This window comes from Grammomys surdaster, unplaced genomic scaffold (assembly GCF_004785775.1).
Source record: "Grammomys surdaster isolate TR1022 unplaced genomic scaffold, NIH_TR_1.0 64, whole genome shotgun sequence".
NCBI lineage: Eukaryota > Metazoa > Chordata > Mammalia > Rodentia > Muridae > Grammomys > Grammomys surdaster.
Genome location: NW_021604566.1, coordinates 14,560,954 through 14,581,657, shown reverse-complemented (window position 1 = coordinate 14,581,657; position 20,704 = coordinate 14,560,954). Strand labels below are relative to the sequence as shown.

The 20,704-nt window shown below is 39.3% G+C and overlaps 1 protein-coding gene across 4 annotated transcripts in view; it reads left to right on the top strand.

The window, feature by feature from the left end:
• The window catches only part of CUNH8orf34 (chromosome unknown C8orf34 homolog), a 394,342-nt gene that overhangs the window by 82,481 nt on the left and 291,157 nt on the right, over nucleotides 1-20,704 (top strand). For all 4 annotated transcript variants that reach the window (XM_028770071.1, XM_028770080.1, XM_028770076.1 and 1 more), the window contains exon 3: nucleotides 6,454-6,585. In XM_028770071.1, coding sequence (XP_028625904.1) covers nucleotides 6,454-6,585 — 132 coding nt within the window. The remainder of the gene's footprint in view (nucleotides 1-6,453; nucleotides 6,586-20,704) is intronic.

Here is a 20,704-nt window from a genome sequence, read left to right as displayed (position 1 = left end):
TGGTGGTTCCATCTCCCTCCAAGGATGGTGGCAAAACTTTTTCCTGCATCTCTTTCAGACCTTCTGGAACTTGGAGGTCTCGGCTCTTCCACCCAGCCAGTGGCCAACATCTTTATTAATGGATCAAGAACCAATTGGGGGCCTTCGGCATCAGTAGTAGCAGATTCCTGACTAAACCAAAATATCAGAATTGTACCCTTACATTTTTCAAAGCCTATTTTTAATGAGGATTGTATATTTATTGATAATAGAATTCTATTAATATTATTTAGAGTTAATTTTTTAAATTTTATTTGATTTTGTTTTACACTTCAGATTTTATTCCCCTCCTGGTCTACCCTCTGACTGTTCGACATCCCATACCTCCTCCCACCCTGCCTATCTCCACGAGGATGTCCTCACCCCCAATCCTACCACACCTCCCCACTCCCTGGGGCTCCAGTCTTGAGAGTTAGGTATATTTGCTCTGACTGGACCCTAATCTGGCAGTCCTCTGCTGTATACATGTTGGGGGCCTCATACCAGCTGGTGTATGCTACCTGGTTGGTGATCCAGTGTCTGAGAGATCTCAGGGGTCCAGGTTAATTGAGAATGCTGCTCCTCCTACAGGGTCACCTTCCTCCACAGCTTCTTCCAGCTTTTCCCTAATTTAACCACAAAGATCACCAGCTTCTGTCCATTGGTTGGGTGTAAATATCTGTATCTGACTCTTTCAACTGCTTGTTGGGTCTTTCAGATGACAGTCATGTTAGGCCTCTTTTTGTGAGCACTCCACAGCCTTAGCAATAGTCGTAGTCCTTGGGGCCTCCCCTTGAGCTGGATCCTACTTTGGGCCTGTCTCTGGACCTCTTTTTCCTCAGGCTCTTCTCCATTTTTGTCCCTGCAGTTTTTTCAGACAGGAACAATTATGGATCAGAGATTTTTTTTTCAATTTTTTTATTGGATGTTTTATTTACATTTCATATGTTGTCCCCTTACCCCATCCCCCGCCCACCCGGGAACCCCCTATTCCCTTACCCCTCCTCCTTCTTCTCTGTGGATGTAACCCCTACCTACACCCCCACTCCCACTTCCCCACCCTCAAAATTCCCACCCTGTGGGGCGTCCAGCCTTCATGAGGTCAAGGATCTCATCTTCCACCTATGCCCAGCAGAGCCCTCCACTCTTACATATTCAGCTGAAGCCCTGGATCCCTCCCTAAGTGCTCCCAGGCTGGTGGTTTAGACCCTGGGAGCTCTGGTCGGTTGGTATTGTTGCTCTCCTCATGGTGCCGCAAACCCTTTCAGCTCCTTCAGACTTCACTCTGACTCCTCCATTGAGAACCCCATTATCAGTTCAATGGCTAGTTGTAAGCATCTGCCTCTGAATATGTCAGACTCTTGAAGGCCTCTGAGGAGACATCCATATCAGGCTCTTATCAGCATGCGCTTCCTGACTTCCACATCAGCATCTACCTTTGGTGACTGCACATGGGATGGATACTCAGGTGGAAAGGTCTTCAGACGGCCCCTCCTTCAGTTTCTGTCCCTCACTTTGTCTCCATATTTGCTCCCTTGAGTATTTTGTTGCTCCTTCTAAGAAGGACCGAATCACCCCCACTTGGTCTTCCTTCTTCATGAGCTTCATGTGGCCTGTGAGTTGCATCTTGGGCATTTCAAGGTTCTGGGCTAATATCCAATAATCAGTGAGTGAATACCATGTGTGTTCTTTGGTGATTGGCTTACCTCACTCAGGATGATAATTTCTAGTTCCATCCATTTACCTAGGAAACTCTCGAATTCATTGTTTTTAATAGCTGAGTAATACTCCATTGTGTAAATATACCACATTTTTTGAATCCATTCCTCAGTTGAAGGACATCTGGGTTCTTTCCAGCTCCTGGCTATTATAAATAAGGCTCCTATGAACATAGTTGAGCATATGTCCTTGTTATATGTTCGAGCATCTTCTGGGTATATGCCTAGGAGTGGTATAGCTGGATCCTCAGGTAATGCTATGTCCAATTTTCTGAGGAACCGCCAGACTGATTTCCAAAGTGGTTGCACCATCTTGTAGTCCCACCAACAATGGAGGCATGTTCCTCTTTCTCCACACCCTCGCCAGCATCTACTATCACCTGAGTTTTTAATCTTAGCCATTCTGACTGGTATGAGATGGAATCTCAGGGTTGTTTTGATTTGCATTTCCGTGATGACTAAGGATACTGAACATTTCTTTAGGTGCTTCTCGGGCATTTGAGTTTCTTCAGTTGAAAATTCTTTGTTAAGCTCTATACCCCATTTTTTAATAGGGTAATTTGGTTGTCTGGAGTCTAATTTCTTGAGTTCTTTGTATATATTGGATATTAGCCCTCTATCAGATGTAGGATTGGTAAAGATCTTTTCCCAATTTGTTGGTTGTTGTTTTGTCCTATTGACAGTGTCCTTTGCCTTACTGAAACTTTGCAATTTTATGAAGTCCCATTTGTCAATTCTTGATCTTAGAGCATATGTCATTGGTGTTCTGTTCAGGAACTTTTCCCCTGTGCCCAAGTATTCGAGGCTCTTCCCCACCTTCTCTTCTATTAGTTTCAGTGTATCTGGTTTTATGTGGAGGTCCTTTATCCACTTAGGCTTGAGCTTTGTACAAGGAGATAAGAATGGATCAATTTTCATTCTTCTACATGTTGTCCTCCAGTTGAACCAGCACCATTTGTTGAAAATGCTGTCCTTTTTCCACTGGACAGTTTTGGCTCCTTTGTCAAAGATCAAGTCACCATAGGAGTGTGGGTTCATTTCTGGGTCTTCAATTCTATTCCATTGATCTTCCTGCCGGTCTGGATCAGAGATTTTGACTGTAGGATGGCTACCCCATCTCTCACTTGATGCCCTGTCTTTCTTCTGAAGGTAGGCTCTCTCTCCCTCTTCCCACTGTAGGTCATTTCATCTAAGGTTCCACTCTTTGAGTCCTAAGAGTCTCTCACCTCCCCAGTCTCTGGTACATTCTGGTGGGTCCCCCAACTCCTACCTCCAGAGGTATCCTGTTTCCATTCCTTCTACTGGCCCTCACGGCTTCTGTTCTTTTCCCCAACCCAATGTATGATCATGTTCCCCTCTTCCCATCCATGTCCCCTTTCCCACACAAGATACTCCCTCCTTTTCCCCTCCTGTGATTGCCTTCCTCTCTCTACCAAGAGGTATTGAGGTATCACCACTTAGGCCCTTTGACTTGCTAACCTTTTTGAGTTCTATGGGCTGTATCCTGGGTATTGTGTACTTTTATTGGGCTAATATTCACTTATTAGTGAGTACATACCATGCATGTCCTTTAGGTCTGAGTTACCTCACTCAGGATGATATTTTCTAGTTCCATCCATTTGCCTGAAAAATTTAGGATGGCCTTATTCTTAATAGCTAAGTAGTATTCCATTGTATAAATGAACCACATTTTCTGTATCCATCCTTTTGTTGTGCAGCATCTGGGTTGTTTTGGCTTCTAACTATCACAAACAAGGCCACTATGAACATAGTGGAACACGTGCCCCTGTGACAAGGTGGGGCATCTTTTGGATATATTCCCAAGAGTGATATAGTTGGATCTTCAGGTAGATCTATTTCCAATTTTCTGAGGAATCTCCAGATTGATTTCCAGAGTGGTTTTACCAATTTGTAATCCTACCAGCAATGGAGGGGTGTTCCTCTTTTTCTACATCCTTATTGAGGATTCTTAAATGTTTTAACCTCCCTTCTAGTCCACCATCCACCAGAGGTTGTGAAAAAGAAAGGGTACAGGGGAAGTGGACGGTTTAGAGATGGTTCGTTGGAGCAGATCCCATCTGCATCATCAGAAAAACAGCAGTTCAATTTACAGGTCAGCATTGACAACATGATCAAGTTGCAAACAGTTCATGGATATACCAGTAGTCCAGTTCATTCAGAAAGGATTTGTAGCAGCAGGGATGCTTTTCTCAGCAAAGACTGGAGACCAGGAAGCCTTGCACAGCTACCTGTATAAGCAAGACAAGCCTTGCCAAGCCAAGCCTCCATCACTGTCGGTTGAGTTCTATTTATACTCCTTCCAAACATCACATGTCCTCCAGAGGTCTTTCCTCAGCATGTGAGTCTGACTTAGCAAAACTTCAAGTGAGCCTTTATCAGCTGACATCACTCTGAAAATCATACCAAGTCTGTGGAAATGGAAAGTAGCCATGGGTTTCCACCAGAAAATTTTTAGTGTGTTTCTGTCTATGGAGTCCCAACAAATGGAGGTCAGCTAATGTAGTGCAAAGTAATGGCAGACCAGTACATGTATGTCATTAGAGAAGAATCCTCCATCACATGTTCTTTCAGAGGCTTGCTTTAGTAAAATATCCTTTCACCTGTGTCTGCTTCAGCCAAACGTCCCTTCAGGAGTCTGCCTTAGCCTTTTATGTGTATCCTTTCAGAGAAACATTCCTTTACATGTTTGCCCTAGCAAACAGCATTCAACAAAACTGACTTTCCAAAGAATGCTTAAGTTTCCATTTCATCAGTGATAATTGATGTCAAGTCATCTATAGAAGAGTGGTTCTAGAGAATAAGAATAAGAAAATTAAGAAAAAACAATGTGGTGTCTGAAGTATTAGAGAAATGAAGCTCTTCAGAATTGAAGCAAGAAAGTCTGACGTCTATGGTTTGCATAAGTTTAAAGAAGTCATTGGTGTTTCATCCACGCTGTCAGAAGGACAAGAGAGATTGTAGCAAGGTCTAGAAAACTGTTGTGGGGAAAAGCAGAGCCCAATGAGGAGGAGTGGTGAACAATGTGGTGAGTGGTGTTTCCTGCTTCCCTTTAATTGTGGAGACTTCCCATTGTAGAAGCATTCAGAATGTAGGAAGTCTCCAGCCTTCACAGCAGTGTGTGTGTGTGTGTGTGTGTGTGTGTGTGTGTGTGTGTGTTGGGATGAGGGTGAAACATTCTTATCCAGGGAACCTCAAAGAAGGAAATTGAAAAAAGTGAGGTACATGTTAAGATATAAAGTGGAGATTTGAAAATTGTAGAGTGCTTATTTATGTGGAACATAAGGGCCACAGAAGAAGAGGAAATAATTCAGAAGGAAGATATGGAAGGAGAAAGAAAACAATCAGTTCTTTGATGTTAGTAGAAACAATGAATGATTATTTGTATGGTGGTTAATGATTCGTTTTTAAGCCATGGCCATGATTTGCATTATTTTGGTTCATCTTCTAATCTGTTGCAAATGTCTCAACAGTTTAGGGATAAAGAAAAAATACTTTTCCAAAATATTCTAAGTTGCCCTATTGTTGCATTTAAATACATCTAGCAACTCAGAGTGTAGCAAGTCCTTATATGTTCAGCACTTTGTGGTGTGGAGGAGAAACCCTTCTATTTGTTTCATTTTTTTCAACAATAAGCAATTCCCTTGGTGGAATACCTCCACGAACATGAACATACGAGCATATACTACACTGATACTCACTTATACCCCTCCCCCCAACACACACTTTTGATATTCCAAACTGTAGCTGAGATATTTTCTACAGTTCTTTAGGAAAATCATTTTTGTGGAAATTGATTCTCCTCAAGTGAACATCACTAACCCCCTTCATTCAACATTGCCTGTCTCATTTTGTGGACTTTCTGCTCTGGCGCTATATTAAGTGAAGTATGTTCTCTGTGTTCCTGATTCAATTTTCAACACTATCAGAATTCCTTTTCCAGCATTGGGTACAAATTTAATGTGGTATTCCATTTTAGTTTTCTGTCAGTACTTATAAAAAAAAGCATAAAATACTCCCTTTAAAATACTATGTGCATTTATGCTTTAATCCAGCTTTCTGAGAACCTCCTCTTTGATGTTGTTTTGTTTCATAGCTTATTTTACTTATATTGGGAAGTCAAAAAAGTCAGGTCCTGACATTTAATAGTTGTAAGATTTTCATTTTCCTTTGTGTCTTAAATCTTATTTTTCATTTAATATATTTCATCAATTCTTTCTAGAATGATAGTTTTCTATTGATCCAAACTTAAATGTGGAGTGTTTTATCTAGTTCTAAGTATGTCAGTAGATAATGTAGGGAGAGTTTCTCTTGCTGTTTCACCATAAAACCTGAAATATAAAATGTATATATGAATTCATAATATGACATAGTTATATCATGAATATGATTATTATTATATTATAATGATGACTGATACTGAAATTTCTAGTATCAGTCAAATCTTGTGAGTGCCTGCTATACTGATTGGTGAATTTCTTTCTCTCACTTTTATTCAAGCAACTAGGTAAGAAAGATGTCCTGGCTAAGCTATTTCGCTATTATGATTTATAGAAAAAAGTATAAAATAAAGAACAAAATTCAATGTTTTATGAAACATAGCTTCTCTCAGTACCACTAACAAAAATAAGATGCTCTATTTCATAATCAGAATTTTTCATCTTTATTATTATGATTTGTTTATATTTGGTCTCAACAGAACCCAAAGGAACAAGAAGGGATTTTAGAAGTTATGATAAACCTTGGCAGATGAATGCAAAGAAGCCTAAAAAATCAAAAAGTGACCTGGCTGTATCTAATATTTCTCCTCCATCACCAGACTCCAAGTCATGTAAGTTGTTACTTAAATGTTATTGAATTGGCAAGTCTTTGCAGTCTTGGAAGTAAAGAAAACTTATCAACTGAATTCACAGTTTACCTTTGTTTTTGGTTATTTGCTAATCCTAGTGAATCTACATCGGTCCCAGAATCTGCATTGAATCTGATGCACACAACTCTCTCTGCTACTTTTGACCCTCTCAAGTATGTAATTGGCTGAGATCTTTGCTGATATTCTGTTATTTGAAGAATGTGAGCTACATGGAACATGTCTCTTACATCTTCCTGCCCTTTGCAGCAATAGACCTCCTTTGAAGCAGGTCAAGTTTACAAAAGAGCAAAACAAAGTTTTAGAGAAGGGAAAATATTTGTATTCTCAATATTCGAACCCAAATTTAAAAACAAACAAACCAACGACAACAACAATAACAACAAAAAACACAAACAAACAGAAAAACCATTCATCTGACTTCTCTTGACCTCTCCTTGTTATTCATGGCTAGTTTCTATGTCCATTCTCCACTACCTTAGTCACCATTAAGTTTTTCCAATGCTCTATCATGATGACCTGTATGGGAGCTTGCTAAGTGTGCAGGCTTGTACCAATCCCTGGGTAACCTTGGAAGACAAAGAGCTTGAATTTGCTCTTGTACACCAGCTCCCCATACTTATCAAAAAATGAATGATTGGTTTTTATTACAAGAGAAAGGAAGTTTCAGATATGTTTAAAATGTGTTTTTAAAATCACTATGTGTAACTGGAAATTGAATGTGGGTGATGAAAATTAACTCTATATTTCACCTACATAACAATGCTCATTAAACCTGCACAGAGCTGTAGTGAAGAGTATGTGGAATACTAACTTTAATTTTCCATAGCAGATTGTAAATTTTCTGTTACAGGTAATTTATTGAAATTTCAAACTGAATTCTATTATGAGTCATTGTCACATATTTGATATGAAAAACCATACATATTAAACACCAGTCAATATCACAATCATGATAGCATATACCTTATTACAGAAATTGCCTCCTGTACTTGCATGAAACATCCTTCAGACCTTTCTCTCTCTCTCTCTCTCTCTCTCTCTCTCTCTCTCTCTCTCTCTCTCTCTCCTTTATTGGATATTTTATTTATTTACGTTTTGGATATTATCCTCTTTTACCAACCCTGTTCCATAAACCCCCTATCCCATCACCCCTCCTCCTTTTTGCTTTTATACTGTTTTAATTACACCCAAGTATTAAGGTCAGTTCTAGGTTGAGGAACTAGCAATACAATAGATGTAAATATTCAAAGAACAAACAAGGCAATAAACACAAATACTCAATGAACAAGCAAGGCAATAAACAAAGTCCCATGATTACTCCTGTGATCACTATTTCTAAGGGCTTATCAGGAAGACCAAAATATAAGAGCCTACTTGCCTGTCCTACCCCAAAGTCATTTTCATGCCTGAAGCCTACTTCTTTTTTCTAGCCTAAGATTTATATTCCTGCCTGAAATTCCTTCTTTGTTCTAGCCTAAGATTTATATTCCTTCCTGAAATTACTTTCTTGTTCTAGCCTAATGTCAGATTCCTGCCTGAAGCTCATTTCCTTGTCCTTGACCAAGACTCCTGACAAGCAGCCCCTAAAGCTCTTCACATCTCCCCCTTTTTTATTTCATAAACAACACTGAGCCTGTCTTAGGTCATTCTGACAAGAATGCCTTCCTTACCCACCGTGGAATATGCATTATCAAAAGCAATGCACTTTTGTCTTTGGTTGGTAAGGCTTTTTGCAGAATCTTACCTGTCCTTGGCTTTCCAGCCTGTTAAATTAATAACTCTGTCTGGGAGTCCATTTTCAGTTTTAAACCATGTACTTTGGCTGCCAACATGTTGATATTGTTAAAGACAAGCTGTAACACAATAGGCAGGAATGAAAGTATTCCCAGGACAACAAGGTATGGCATGATCAAGCTATATGTGCCATTCTTAACACTTGACCGAAATGGAAAATCTGACCTCATGCCATGGATAATTTTATCAGCATTATCTGCAGCATCAAAGCTCAGCAGAGCAGCATTCTTTATATTCATAATCTCACTATGCAAAGTTAGGTGTTAGAATTATGCCAAATACCCTGCAAGTGTCTTTAAACATTTTCCTAATTATAATGACTATCATTGTAAATTTTAGAAGTAACACAACTCCATTGGTATTTGGCATGACACTCGAGATAGCTCCTTACTCTTAAACTCTGAACCTCCTTTCAATAATTTGAATAGGATAAAGAGAATCAATCGGGTGTTCCAATTGCCTAGCTAAATCCTCTTGTATATTCAACACATTAGTAACATTTTTTGCTAAATGATTAACAAAAGTAGCTGTCTTAACTTCTTGTGTTAATGCAATTGCAGAAGCAGTGGTGCTAGCAATTAATGTAATTAAAGCTGTTATACCAGCAATAATCAAGCCCACTACACTCTTGCTTCTGCTTAAAGCCTAACTCACTTCTTCCAGTACTTGAAGGCTTCTTTCAGAAAATCAGGGTTCTGTTATACTCAAGTCAAAAGCTGATTGATAGACTACCGTAACAGACATGCTGGGTTTCAACACACTAACACAAAGAGAATGTGTACCATCAATGCAACTTACAATAAATACTTTAGAAGAAACTAAAGTAATTTTACCTTAACAGTTAAAAGAGCCTTAACATATGCATTAACATTTGTTTGAAATCCAGGTCCTGTCCCAGCTTTATCTCTTGCTAACATAACATCACAGAGAACTGCAGTTAACTTCCAAATATGTCTCTTAAAATGTCCAGATCCAGCCTTCCAAATGAAGACTATTATTTCCAATATTGGATTGATTTCTAGACCAGTCCATGATTGAGTCTGAATAACTGGTCACATTTAAGAAAAACTCAAGTGTCATTATAACTTTTTGATTCTCTGTCCCACAAAGTCTCAAAACTTGAGGTTAGGCAGCTTATCCCATCTGGGACGTAGGAAAGCAAAGGTGGGTCAAGTAAGGCTGTATGTCCAATACAGCTTCTTAGTCACTATTGTCAGGGCACTCAGCAAGCTCACAGGTCAGCATCATTCTTTGTCTCAACATCAGCATGTCTCACCAATCACTTTGGTAGCCACTATGCTCCTTCAGCATGCAGAAAAAACACAGACATGTCCTATTCCCCATATTAGATAACTGATCGAGATCATGCCATATGCCACCTAGGCATAAGTATACTTAGTTGTAGGGTGCCATAGACACTGAGAAGAAAGTTCCTATGATCCTGGGTTTGTTAGAGCTCCTGGGAGTCCAGCCTCCCCTGGGTTTGGGGGGATTGGAAGCAGAGCTGACACTCAAGGTCTGTTCAGGGCACCCGACACACACTGGAAGGTCTCTATCTTTATCAACACTTTGATTTTTAAATTTAATTTAATTTGTTTTTACTTATTCACTTTACAGCCCATTCACTAACCCCCCTCCTGGTCACCTCACCCACAATTCGTTGCCCCTCCCACCTTTTCTTCTCTTCTGAGTGGGTGGGAGCACTCCTTGGTATCCCCCTACCCTGGCAATTTAAACCTCTCCGAGTCTAGGCGCTTCCTTTTCCACTGAAGCTAGGCAAGGCAGCCTAGCTAATATAACATATCCCATGTACAGGCAATAGGCTTTCGAATAGGCCCTTTCCATTTGTTCAAGATCCATATGAAAGCCAGGTTAGTTGACTCTGCTGGTTTTCCTGTGCAGTTTCTATCCCTTTTGGGGCCCACAATCTTTTCTCCTATTCTTCCATAAGAGTTCCCAAGCTCCATCCACTGTTTGGCTGTGGGTGTCTTAATCTGTTTGTATCAGCTGCTGGGTGGAGCCTCTCAAGGGACAACCTGCTCCTTTCTGCAAGCACAACAGAGCGTCATTAATAGTGTTTGGGATTGGTGCTTGCCCATAGGATGAATCTCAATTTGGGCTGGTTATTGGTTGGTCATACCCTTCCTTAGTCTCTGCTCCATCCCTTGTGCCTGCATTACTTGTAGACAGGATAAACTTTGGGTTGAAAGTTTTGTGGGTAAGTTAGTGTCTTTATTGCTCCACTGGGCTCCCTGTCTGACAGGAGGTGGCCTTTTCAGGTTCCATATCCCCAATGTAGTGAGTTACAGCTAAGTTCACCTCCATTGATTCTTGGGCATCTCCATTATCCCAGGTCTCGGTCTCATCCTGCAGATGCCCCCACAACCTCACACCCATCAGTTTCAGATTTCCATTCATTTTCCTGGCCATCTAGTCATCTCTACTGTCCTTCCCCATATCTGATCCCAAAACCCACATTCCCTTCCCTATCCTCCTCCATCCCAGTTCCCTCCTACTATCTGCCTATTATGGCTATTTTATTCTTCCTTCTAAGTTGGATTCAAGCTTCTTCAATTGGGCCTTCCTTCTTGTTTTGCTTCTTTGGATCTGTGAAGTGTAACATGGTACCTGTATTTTAGGCTAATATCCACTCCTAAGTAAGTACATACCATACATGTCATTGTAGGTCTGGGTTACTTCATTCAGAATGAGGATTCTCAAGTTCTACCCATTTGTCTGCAAAATTCATGATGTTTTGGTTTTTAGTACCTGAACAGTATTCCATGGTGTTCATGTATCACTTTTTCTTTTATCCATTCTTCAATTGAGGGATATCTAGATTATTTTCAGTTTCTGGCTATTAAGAATAAAGCTGCTATGAACATAGTTGAACAAGTGTCTTTGTGAGATGTTGGAGCATCTTTGGAGCATATGCCTAGGAGTGGTATAGCTTGGTTTTGAGGTAGAACTATTCCAAACTTTCTGAGAAAATGCCAAATTGATTTCCAAAGTGGTATCCAGCTTCAATAGGTTTTTTTGTTGTTGTTTTTGTTTTGCTTGTTTTTTTTTTTTTTTGAGACAGGGTTTCTCTGTGTAGCCCTGGATATCCTGTAACTCACTCTGTAGACCAGGCTGGCCTCGAACTTAGAAATCCGCCTGCCTCTGCCTCTCAAGTGCTGGGATTAAAGGCATGCATCACCACTACCCAGCAATAGTTTTGTATATAAAATTAAATCCTAACGATTCTTAATATGCAAATTTAATATTTACACTACTTATATTATGGCAAGTAATACTAAGACTGAGACAGTCATGAAGTACAAAGTAGAAAAATGTGATTAAAGAAAAAAATTTAGAATGAAATGAATTGTGTCAGTCTTCCCTTTCCATAGTGAATAAGCTGTCTCTGTCTTTGTCTGTTATCTCGTTAAGTCTAAAAACCTACAGAGTCCCTTTTCTCTGAAGGGACATGCCTGACACCATGCGTATGCAGACTCTGTGCTCTAAACAGGACACTTCCCAGGCACAGCATGGCTGCCTGGCAGCCATGTAGCAAGCTCATTAGGTGTTTTTCTGTCTTGTTAATTTATTTACAATGTCTAGTTATAGCAAAATGTTATCAAGAGGCTTTTAATGATGATGATGAAATAACAAACCATCTTCCCTGGAATATATAAAGATACTGTGTGTGATAACAAAAACCAGTGAATTTAAGTCATTCATGGATACACAATTGCTAAATGTTTTTGAAGCAGTTGTTAAAGATGCCATCTCTGAAGCACCATTAGCAATAATACAAAATAGATACACAAAAAGTAAGGATCCTAAAGGCAGCCTGAGTCCAAGGAGTTCTTCCACTCAGGATCTTGGAATCACAGGATCACAGAGACATCTGGACTCTGAGGAGTTCTGACACAAGCAAGGTAACAGGAGAGACAGGCTCCAGTCAGAGACAGTTAGTGCAGGTAGTACTAGAGTTAACCAGATGGCAGAAGGCAAGGTCAAGAACATAAGCAACAGAATCCAAAGTTACTTGGCATCATCAGAACCCAATTCTCCCACCATAGCAAGCCCTGTACATCCCATCACACCAGAAAAGATAAAAAACTTAGGTGATAATAGATGCTGGCATGTATGTGGAGAAAGAGGAACACTCCTCCATTGTTGGTGGGATTGCAAGATGGTGCAATAACTCTGGAAATAAGTCTAGGGGTTCCTCAGAAAATTGGACATATCATTACCTGAGGACCCAGCTATAACACTCCTGGGCATATACCCAAAAGCTACTCCAACATAAAACAAGGACACTTGCTCCACTATGTTCATAGCAGCCTTATTATAATAGCCAGAAGCTAGAAACAACCCAGATGTCCTTCAACAGAGGAATGGATACAAAAAAATGTGGTATATCTACACAATGGAGATATCTACACAACTTAGCTATTAAAAACAATGAATTTGAGAAATTCTTAGGTAAATGGATGGAACTAGAAAATATCATACCGAGTGAGGTAACCCAATCACAAAAGAACACACATGGTATGCACTCACTGATAATTGGATATTAGCCCAGAAGCTTGAAATACCCAAGATTCAACTCACAGACCACATGAAGCTCATGAAGAAGGAAGACCAAAGTGTGGGTGCTTCGGTCCTTCTTAGAAGGAGTAACAAAATACTCAAGGGAGCAAATATGGAAACAAAGTGTGGGACAGAAACTGAAGGAGGGGTCATCCAGAGACTGTTCCACCTGGGTATCCATCCCATGTGCAGTCACCAAAGGTAGATGCTGATGTGGATGTCAGGAAGTACATGCTGACAGGAGCCTGATATAGCTGTATCCTTAGAGGTCTGCCAGAGTCTCACATATTCAGAGGCAGATGCTCACAGCTAACCATTCAACTGATCAAAGGGTTTCCAATGGAGGAGTTAGAGAAAAGACTGAAGGAGCTGAGAGGGTTTGTGGTCCCATGAGGAGAGCAACAATACAAACCAACCACAATTCCCAGGGTCTAAACCACCAGCCTGGGAACACTTAGGGAGGGACTCATGACTCCAGCTGTATATGTAGGGGAGGATGGCCTTGTCGGGCATAGGTGGGAAAGGAGATCCTTGGTCCCATGAAGGCTAGACACCCAGTGGGGGGGGGGGAATTGGAGGGTGGGGAGGTGGTAGTAGATGGATAGGTGGGGCCACATCCTCATAGAAGCAGGAGGAGGTGGGATTGAATAGGGAGTTCCTGGGTCGGGGAAGGGGAGGAGGGATGGGGTAAGGGGATAACATCTGAAATGTAAATAAAATATCCAATACAAAAATGAAAACTCTTTAAAAAAAAGAAATAGACAATAGTCATTACATAAAGGGTGCCATACATTTTTTTAGAAGTAGTATGTTTGATATAAGTTTTGTAGAATTTGAATAAAATTGAGAATGATCAGGAAAAAAAGTAAGTTTATCAAAATGAGAAATAAAATTATTTATTTTCCCCTAACTGATGAAGAAAGATGATAGTTACAACAAATAAAAGTAAAGAATAAGTGGCCAATGAGGTAAGTAAGTGGATAAGCATATTTACAAGAGCCTGGTAGCCTGAGTTTAAACTCCAGAAGCCACATATTGCAAATGGAGAACCATTTCCTACAAGGTGTCCTCCATTCTCTATACTGATGCCATGACATGAATGCTCACATTTATACAATAAATAAATGAATATAAAAGTCAAATAATAGATTATAAAAAGAGAAAAACACAACATGAAGATAGGGGCTCATGTCCAAATGTCAATAATCACACTAAATAAGCCGATTGAGCCTTCCCACTAAAAAAGCAAATATTACTCTATTTTTTTGTCCCTGCATTTTCTTTAGGCAGGAACTATTCTAGGTCAAGAGTTTTGAGATGGATGGGTGACCCCATTCCTCAACTTGGGGCCATGTCTATCTACTGGAGGTATTCTTTTCAGGTTCCATCTCCTGACTGTTGGGCTTTTTGTCTAATGTCATCCCTATTGGGTCCTGGAAGCTTCTCACATCCCTCTTTCCCCTCTGCCCCAACTTGGGATCCATTTCAGGTTCAGACTCCAAACCTCCACACTATTGCTGATGCCAATGTACTTGCAGACAGGAGCCTGGTATGGCTGTCCTCTGAAAGGCTCTGCCAGCACCTGACTGAGACATGCAAATACTCACAGTCAACCATTGGACTGAGCCCATGAACCGCTATGGAAGAGTTAGAGGAAGGACTGAAGGAGCTTAAGGAGATTACAACCCCATAGGAAGAACAACAGAATCAACAAACCAGACCCCTCAGAGGTCCCAGGTTCTAAGCTGCCAACCAGAGAGTATACATAAGCTGGTCAGTGACCCCCACTCCATACGTTAGCAGAGGAATGCCTTGTCTGACCTTAGTGGAAAGAGATGTGCTTGGTCCTGTAGAGACTTGATGCCCTAGAGAAGGAGGATGCCAGAGGAGTGAAGTGGGAGTGGGTGGGTAGAAGAACACTCTCTTACAGGCAAAGGGGAGGGGGTAGAGAGTGGGAGCTCATGGAGGGAGGACAGGAAGGGAGACAACATTTGAAATATAATTTTTTAAAAAAACAAATACGATCAGGCTAGATAAAAAGAGCATAGATTAGAAGCAAACAAATCAAAAGAAACTGACAGAAAAAGGTTTAAATACAAAACATAAAGGAGGATCCATGGCTGAAGCAATAACAAAGTAAAATAAATTTGGAATCAAGATGAGTACCAAAAAATAGGAAATTATCTAATAATAATATCTCATAAAAATGTTATTGAACCAAGACAACATAATTCACTGGTATATATATATATAAATAAATAAAACTCATTGTTACTGTTCTTGCTTGGAATGCACGCAAGACCATGGCTTGAATCCCCAGTTGCAAAGAGAGAGAGGGGAGGGAAGGAGAGATGGAGAGAGAGAGAGAGAGAGAGAGAGAGAGAGAGAGAGGGAGAGAGAGAGAGAGGGAGAGGGAGAGGGAGAGGGAGAGGGAGAGAGAGAGAAAATTTGTGAGACACACACACACACACACATACACACACATATATATATTTTTTCTCCTGGAAGCACTATATATCATCAGGAGCAAAGCTCTCAAGAGTGTGATGGAAAATCTCATAACTAAAGGTAGGCTGAGTACATAGAACTGAAACCTAAGTTAGATACAGGAAATTTCAACAACACAACCAACTACTTTGAGTTAATTGAATATGTTCAGAAAGATAAACAATGTGACATGCTGTATTAAAATTTAAAAAGTAAATTACACAAGTTTAAAAAACTCATGAAATAGGGATGGAAATTAAAAGAAATCAGACAACATTTTGATCTATAAATACATACATTTATGGGTGAAAACTAAAGTAGAAACACTTAGGAAGACATTTTAATAAAAGTAGCAAAAAACTGGTGATATCAGAGTTCATATAAGCAAATTATGATTAAAAAAAGAATATGTTGAAAGAAAATTATTAAAAGAAATTAAATTGAAGGGAAAAACAAGAAAAATAGATCTAACAGTTGATTATTTGTAAATATAGATCTAGTAAGATATATAAAATATAAACCACAACTATTGAAAGATTTAGAATTTTTATCACATATGGTAAACATATTAAAAGACTATTTAGAAAATAATTCGTATGACCTATGTCAATGGAAATGACAGCAGAAATAAAAGATAGAAATTCCTAGAAAGACATCCTCTAAAATTGATTGAAGTAAAATAGAAATGTTTAAATTTCTTCTATCAAAGAAGGAAACTAAATTCATCTAATAATTTGTCACAAAATACCTACAACCAAAATGTCTTCACTGAGAACAAAACATTTGAAGGGGGAAAGGAAACTATCCCATGGAACTTGTTATGAAAAAATAAAGAAACATGATGATTCATATTTCAGCTCGTTTTAGGAGACTACTTGACACCATTGCTAAAACAGGGTCAGGATGACTGTATTAGTTCCTTGTCTTGTGGCATGACTAAATACCTGTTAAAAGCAACTTAAAGCAGAAAACTTTCATTTAGGCTCACAGTTTATCATGTCATGGAAGTAATGGCAGCTGGACATGAGGTAGCAGCTGGTCATAAGGCTTCCTGAAAAGGGTGCAGGGAAGGATGGATACTTTTACTCCACTAGCTTTCTCTTCTTTTAAATTCAATAACTCGAATCTAATAGGTGTAATGCTCACATCTATTGGGGGTTTCTACCTTAATTATCCTAATCTAAATACCCTGCAGACATCCCTACAGCCCTGTCTTTCAGTGGTCCCACCGAGTTGACAAGCAATATCATTTACCCAGCACTTCACATAGAACACTAGAATATCTCTCATGACCACAAACACAATATTGTCTATTTTTCTCATTGTTGTTTCAAAAGACCCAATATAATGACCTAAAAGAGAAGGGTTTATTGTGACTCCTGAATTCAAGGGTGCTACTCCATTCGTGGGGTAGGGGGCATGATAGAGCAGGACTATGGGTGGTTGGGGAGCATGGAGGAGTAGAACTGTGGGGGTGGGGACCATGGTGAAGCAGGATATTTATTTTTTTTAAAGATTTATTTATTTATTATATATGAATACACTGTAGCTGTCTTCAGACACAACAGAAGAGGGCATCAGATTTCATTACAGATGGTTGTGAGCCACCATGTGGTTGCTGGGATTTGAACTCAGGACCCCTGGAAGTGCAGTCAGTGCTCTTAACCACTGAGCCAGAAGCAGGATATTTAAATCATTTCAGATAAGAAGCAGACACAAGCCTGGCGGTGGTGGCGTACTCCTGTAATCCCAGCACTTGGGAGGCAGAGACAGGTGGATTTCTGAGTTCGAGGCCAGCCTGGTCTACAGAGTGAGTTCCAGGACAGCCCGGGGTACACAGAGAAACCCTGTCTCAAAAAAAAAAAAAAACCAAAAAACAAACAAACAAAAAAAAATGAAAGAAGAAGCAGACACAAAGCAATACAGAAAAGAAACTGAGCAAGATGCCATCTCCAAGTGATCCTCCTATTCCTTGTGACAAGTCTAATGTCATGCTTTCACCTCCCAACAATGCGGCCAGGATTTTGTACCTTTAAGGAATTAAACTATTCAAGCTCTGTAAATACATTCTGTCATTCACACACCAGGGCATGTTTTATAATCTCCTAGGCGTTTATCAATACAAATTGACAAAATTAACCATTGCAGGCATAAAGATTTTTATCAAATATTGCAGCAAAAGAGTAATAAGTTGTCATATTTGTTTCATTCAAGAAATGAAAGGTTTGTGTAATATGCCAAAATTAATCTGTGTCATTTATTTTAAACTAAAAATGAGCAGATTAAGAAAAATAATTACACACCCTTTTCAATAGAGGGAGCATTTGACAAAATATAACCATTATGATCAAAACTCCCATTGAAATAGTAATAAAGTCCTCTATCATCATCACGAGAAGTGATTTTAAATCTGAATCCTGCTTTTCCGATGTGATGGGGTGTTCAAGACTTGCTAATGATAGGAGAACTGGGTTCTGATGATGCCAGGTAGCTTTGGTTTCTGTTGCTTATATTCTTGCGCTTGCCTTTAACCATCTGATTGACTCTAGTGCTACCTGCACTCACTATCTCTGACTGGAGCCTGTCTTTCCAATGATCTTGCTTGTGTCAGAACTCCTAAGAGTCCAGATGTCTCTGTGATCCTGAGATCCTGGGTGGAAGAACTCCTGGGACACAGGCTGCCTCTGGGATCCTGAAATCCTGCTGCTCTGAGTGCAGTGTTTGCGGTCCCATGAGGAGACCAACAATACCAACCAACCAGAGCACCCAGGGTCTAAACCACCAGCCTGGGAGCACATAGGGAGGGACTCATGACTCCAGCTGTATATGTAGGGGAGGATGGCCTTGTCGGGCATAGGTGGGAAAGGAGATCCTTGGTCCCATGAAGGCTGGACGCCCAGTGGGGGGGGCATTGGAGGGTGGGGAGGTAGGAGTGTCGAGTAGATGGGGGTACATCCACATAGAATGCAGGAGGAGGGGGATAGTATAGAGGGTTCCTAGGTGGGGGGAATGGGGTAAGGGGATAACATCTGAAATGTAAATAAAATATCTAATAAAAAAAGAAAAGAAATAAAAGAAATAGTATTAAAGAAACATGGCCTTGATGTAAGATGGGGAAACTTGAAAATCTCTCCTCCAATATCATGTTGTTCATCAAAGTAGTGAATGTCTTTCCTTTGTAACTGAGGACAAGCGTTTGAAATTTCTGTTCAATAAATGCTTATAACATTCATTATAGAGTAAGTCTCAGCCAATGAAATCAGGCATGAGCTTGTAAAACCAATCTATTCATATGGTTCACCGTTGTAAAATTGAATTATATATATTAATTAAAAATATAAACAGATTAATTTGAAAAATTAGTGAAGCTACTAGATGAAAAGTTAACCGACAAACACCAATTGTATTTATATAACAATAGTGTAAACTAGATAATGTCTTAAAATAGCATTTCTAATAGGGTCAAAGAACATTAAATATTTAGGAATAAATTTGATGAGAAATGAGCACAGTGTTTATTCAGAAAATTATCATATATTTTGGAGGGGAAAAAGGTAAATCATTTCGGTAAATATGGCCTGTCCATGTTGTATATTGTTAAAATGTCAACCTGCTAATTTATGTTAGCCTTTAAACACAATTTCTACCCAAATCTCCAATAAGCATCACTCTAGAAATTGCAATAATTATTTTTAACTGGTGTGAGCCTCAAGATAATTTGATATTGGTAAAAGGGACAGACAAATAAGTCAATTGAACACCAAAAAGAGTGTCAGAATGGACTTTCGCACAGTTAAAGAATAAAAGAGGAAACAGTTCTTCAACATCAGAACTCTCTGAGAAAACCAAAGGAAAGACAAATGAACCTTCCCTGAATCATCTCCAAAGAGAAGAAAAGCATTTTCAGAGGTTCAGGTTTCTGTGGCTACTGAGCACCAAACCATTCTAAGTGACTTTTACTTGCATGTGAAGATTTAATGAAAATATAACCGGTTAGAACAGACAGTTCAATGGCATTTAGGACAATTGTAGTGTACATACACACATGTGAATGTGTGTATGTATATATATATACAGATATATATGCATCCTTATATGTACATATGTAAATATGTGTGCATATGTGTGTACATGTATATACGTGTGTGCGTACGTATGTGTGTACATATAATACATTTATAAAAGTATAAATATGTATGTACACATATACCCATATACACTACATAAATGCATACATGTACGCTGCCTCATATCTCTAGTTGAACTGTTTTCACCAATCCCAAAGTTAATACTTTACCTGTACCCATTAAGTAGTCAGTCAACATTCCTGGCTCCCACTAGTACCTGCCTACCTGCTTCCTATCTCTGTTGATTTACCTGTTGGAATAAAACAAGTAGAATTACAAGTGTGATGTTTTGAGTGGGGCTTATTTCATTTAGCAAGCTCTTGTTTCTCATTCACATTTCAGCATATGCATGATTTTATTCTAACAGCATTCCCTTATGAAGAAATACCCCAGTTTCTTACCCATTCATTCCTTCATGGGTATTCTGAATGTTTATACCATTTGACTGTTGTGGATATACTGCTATGAGCACTCATATGCAACTTCTATGGTAATAGTGTTCTCTGATATATGTGTAAATACTTTGTCATGGAATTGTAAAACCACATGTAATTCTGTGTATAGCCCTTTTGGAGCACCCACTCTTTCCATGGAAACTTCCATTACATTACCGCCAGTGATGTGTAAATGCTGTAACTATCAGTGCTTGATATTTTCACTGAAAACAAAGCTCCTCAAGTGGATGTGAAATGGCACTTCATTCATGTCATTTGAATTTTCCTGAGAGTCAGTGATGCTAGGTATTGTCTCAGTGACTGCTCAACTATTCAGGTGTCTTCCTAGAGATGATTATTTGTATTTTTGCTAGATGTTTTGTTACTTCTCTTATTCTTGAGTTGAATAATCATTTTATAATTTAGAAAAAACTCTTACAAAATAAATGATCTATGGGTATTTCCCCTATATTGGCTGCTGTCTTTTTTCTTCTTTGATAGTGTTCTCCAGTGGTCAAAACTTCTAATTTTTATATTCAATTTATGTGAGGTTTTTGCTTGTGCTTTTAGTATGCTATCTAAAAGTATCTTGCCAATTCAAAGATAATCAGGACTCTCTCCCTCTCCCTCTCCCTCTCCCTCTCCCTCTCCCTCTCC